General features: G+C 34.7%; 1 protein-coding gene across 1 annotated transcript; it reads right to left on the bottom strand.

Annotated features, from left to right (window-relative positions):
* Positions 1 to 1,160: 1,160 nt before the first annotated feature.
* LOC132637133 (uncharacterized) lies at positions 1,161 to 3,285 on the bottom strand. The gene is made up of 3 exons (XM_060354275.1): positions 3,133 to 3,285; positions 1,624 to 2,335; positions 1,161 to 1,508 (listed from the first exon to the last, which is right to left on the bottom strand). The coding sequence occupies exons 2-3, from the start codon at positions 2,207 to 2,209 to the stop codon at positions 1,306 to 1,308; spliced, it is 789 nt and encodes a 262-aa protein (XP_060210258.1). The 5' UTR covers positions 2,210 to 2,335; positions 3,133 to 3,285; the 3' UTR covers positions 1,161 to 1,305.
* Positions 3,286 to 4,271: the final 986 nt, after the last annotated feature.

Here is a 4,271-nt window from a genome sequence, read left to right as displayed (position 1 = left end):
TGGGATGCTTTGATACAAAATAAAATGAAAAAAAAACAATGATGACAAATAATTTAGATGTTGTGTTTTAATATCAGTCAAACAAAGAAGAAGAAAAACAAGATGCAGTCTAGTCATAAGTTCGATCTGAAAAAAGTGACTTGCTCTTTTTTTGTTTTATTAAAGTAGTGAACGGGTTAAATATGGAGTTATTTTGCCCATCAAAGCTTATAGCCGACTTAGCAGCTTTTTAAAGGCTAAAAGCATTCTTTTTATTTATTTTAGTTTTGAGTTATATTTGGCCAACCAAAACAGTACTGTTGAGTAGCAATACAAGCACTTTTTCATTGTTCCGAAGAAACTATAAATTTCTACTTTTCCCAAGAAGCAGAAGCAAAAAACTAATATTTTCAAGAGAAATATCCTTATCATAAACTTATTTTCTAAACTATTCTTCAACATCTATTTTTCGATTAGTACAAACTCTTTTTCGTTTTTCTTTTTGGTATCCAACGTGTCTTTCCTTTTCTTTTTTCTCGCTTCTTCTTCTCTTCACGTTTTCGGATAGACTATCAACTACAAAAACGAGTTACTGCTCCTTTTTCTTCCTAGTGTCTCTTTCTTCTATATTTCTCCTCTTCCTCTTGGAATAACAAAATTGCTGGAAAACGTACAAGTTAATATTATTTTCACATAACTTTAAAAGGTTTCATGCCAAAAATTTAAAATCATTTCTTGTTTAAATGATCCTAATAGTAAAATGTGTCTTGATACTTGTCCTTTTCGTAATTTGACACTCCAAAAAAGATTTTGAAAAGATTTGTCAAACACGATCGCTTATCAAATACTGAAAAAAGCACTTCTCAAACAAATCGGCCAAACACACTATTTTTCTCAAAAAGTGCTTTCCTGGCTACTTTGACAAAAGTGCTTCTCAAAACAAGGTTGTGTTTGGGCAGTTTGTCCAAACACAATCTTAGACAGTTTGAAGAAATTACGTAACATTTGTTTGTTTCTTATGGGATTCAAACCCCGGCCTAAAAAATTTGCACCCACTTTATTGATCACTAGGCCACATCTTTAAGTACAAGAGTTGCTCATGTATGGGCGGGCAACAATGAATAAGGAGCAGCATAGGCATTCAAAGATGATTGCCAAAGCTGAAAAGACCCTTATGCAGCTTTTACTGGTCATTTAGTATAAGATTACTTGCAGCATTAAGGTTATGAAATGACAATTAAACAAATACAAAATTCTATTTTATGTTTTAACTCTCTAGAACAGTATTCCTCTTAAATCTGAAGTATAAGCGAAGAACTTATTTGTTCAGCTCTCTTCCTGGAATTTCAGAATAGCAAGATAGAAACGAGGTTGATCCACAAATTTGACTACTTCAAATGAATGGTCGGCAGCAACATTTTGCAGCATCATGTTTTCTGGCAAGTTTGAGACAACCACATCCGGATATTGTTTCCGTTGTTCTTCAACCACTTGCCTTCCTTGTGGATGACTAATCACAACTCTTGCACCTGAATATATATTATAGCATTTAAACACCATTAAGCAATCCCTCTTAGATATGAACATTTTGTGCGGATGAAAATCTAAGATCAAATTTAGTAGTACACAGTACCGAAATCTGACCTGGCAAACAACGTTTTTTGAGTGCTTCCAGAATTTGAGTGAGTTCAAAGGGCAATGCAGGAAGGAAGTAGAGAAAAACAACATCAAAAGGTGTCCACATCTCTGGTACGTATATCACTTCCCCTTGCCAGCACTTTACCTTGTCATATTTTTCCTTGATGCATGCTAACATGAAAAGGGAGTCATGAACGACAAGTAATTGCCTGCAATTCGATGACTCAACTACTCTATCAACAAATTCATCAGAACCAATTGCAATCAGAACCTTGGAAGGCTCCGTGATCTCTCCTGCTGATATGATCTCATCGATTTTTTGCTTATGCTCTTCACTGGAATCCGGATACTCGAGAAATGACCAGTCTTTTTCCATGACATCTTCAAAATTAATCATGGATACTGTTCCATCTTTTGATGAAGCAATAGCACCAGAGCAGGATTGCAAATTACTGGATTGGGCATGGATTGAAAGGGTAATGTTACCATGACTATTGAAAGCATAGCAACTACGAGCTGGCTGTAAACTGAGACAAGGTCTTGATATACGAAGAGGTGAGAGGAAAGACAAGGATGATGAGATAGAGCTCATTCTACAAATGTCTTATTTGAGACAGCTGATGTTTGGGGAGATATATACTGGTTATAACTATGTCTTTAGCCTACAATTTGCACAGATACTCTTCAAACATCAGCACTGGAGCGAAATTTCAGTGCCCTGCCATTAGATTGAAAAAATGCATAATGGAGATGAAAGAGGCCAAACAGTCTATATTTCAAAAGAAGATAAGCTTAAAAGTAGTTCAAAAAGGCATGTAATACAGTCTAGCTCCATAACTTATTAAGATAGGTATAGATTAGTTGAAATGTAGCATAAAGAATGTCAAGTAGCAGAAGGAATCTTAGAGTCAGTCGGTCGGAAATGCATCATGATGTGACACTCTTTTGACTCCACTAGTACCAATACAAAGATCTCTTCTACTTAAGACATCCAAACTTAACAACATAGGCTTGCAGAGGAAAGGCCTAGCCCTTGGAGCCGTACCACCAAGAAGAAGATCAAGGGAATCTCTACCGTCAGACATCTCTTCATCAATGAAATAACACAAACGGAAAGGAGGAAACCTTATCTTTCCAATCAGTAATCTACCACATACACTATATATTAATAACATCCAAGAAATTGTCTGGCCAAAAATTATAGCCCCAACTTGGGAACATTGTTCATAGACACACAAACTCTTCAAATCTCTATTCTATTCAACTTCATCTATACATATCTAGCACAAATATTGGAATTTTAAGAAAGAAGTACATTTTTCGGTAAGAAAGAAAAAGGGCACACTTCAAATGTACTTATCTGTGTGAACAAACTTTTGGACTAGAAAGAAACATCTCTTTCAAGTAACAGATAGATTCTTTCACCGAAGAAAAAGGGGAAAAACTAAAAAATGAGACATTTCAGGAATAAAAATTTAGAATTCATTTACAGAGAAAAAAAAGAGCGGAGCTAACCTCGAAACTGGAATTCTATCCTTCTGCAGATGGAAGGGAAAGTTGAGAACTGAGAAAGGAATAATTGGGACATTGTTAGAAGCGATCAAACCCCACTTAAAATATCAGGCCCATACACAACAACTGTACACATACCTAATTTTGGTACCTAATTTAACCAGTAACCCAAGTTTATACATTTTTGTAACTTTAGCCACTTTAGATATAACTACCAACATACACGGTCAAAGTTGTAAAATTTCACGTCCGAGGTTACAAATTTTTCCTCAAGTTTGGCATATTTGCTTGTAGAATCAAACTGCCGACATACGCGTCTCAGGTGTGGCTTGCCAAGGCCAATCACATTTGACCTGAAGTTTCACTTGTCAAGCTCAAACTTTCAACATATGTGTATGAGTTTGAACTGTTAATGTATGAAGTTTGATATATATATATATATATATAAATTATCCACATTGCGCGCAGTTGTGAGAGAAAAAAGAAGACAAAAGAAAAAAAAATATTAGAGCTATCCATCTACTATGAATTATCGAAATTAATCCACTAATCATGAACTCTATATTATTATGGATAAGGAAAGAAAAAGGAAAGCCAAAAACTAATGTAGAGAACCGCCAAAATAAGAACCGATTAGAAATGTAACTGCATCGCTATGCATATACACGTATAGTAGTAACAATAAAGCAACAAATCTTTCAACTTAGGTTCTGAAACACTTGAAAAGCAATTTATAAATTTCACAAATCAACTTGCTTCTTTTTCCTATCAGATAGAAACAACAACATACACAATGTAATCCACTAGTGGGGTTCGGGAATGATAGAGTGTACGCAGATCTTATTCCTACCCGGGAGGTACAGAGGTTGTTTCAGAAAGATGCTCAGCTCAACAAAAAGCATGACAAAAAGGACAGATAAGAATTAACGAAAATGAAGATAAATAATTAAAATAACTCTCATTCAAGGCAAAAAGATAAACCAAAAAGGCCCAAACTCAAAAATCAAAAAGATACTTACATATACCCAATTTTAGTAAGTATATGTTGTCTAACTTTTCTTTATTTTTTTTTTTACTCCCCCGTGTTAATTTACGTGTTAGAAATCAATAACAGGGCAAGAACAATGAATTGTGTACCTTTT

This window comes from Lycium barbarum, chromosome 1 (genome assembly GCF_019175385.1).
Source record: "Lycium barbarum isolate Lr01 chromosome 1, ASM1917538v2, whole genome shotgun sequence".
Taxonomy (NCBI): Eukaryota; Viridiplantae; Streptophyta; class Magnoliopsida; order Solanales; family Solanaceae; genus Lycium; species Lycium barbarum.
The sequence above is the reverse complement of the archived record's forward strand: the minus strand, read 5'-3'. Positions and strand labels throughout refer to the sequence as shown.

Bases quoted from the DNA above. Each gene is read 5' to 3' on its own strand.
- LOC132637133 (XM_060354275.1), bottom strand. From the start codon at position 2,209: ATGAGCTCTATCTCATCATCCTTGTCTTTCCTCTCACCTCTTCGTATA. The intron at 1,509-1,623 runs GTCAGATTTCGG...ATATATATTCAG, and splicing joins CAAAAAACGTTGTTTGCCAG to GTGCAAGAGTTGTGATTAGT.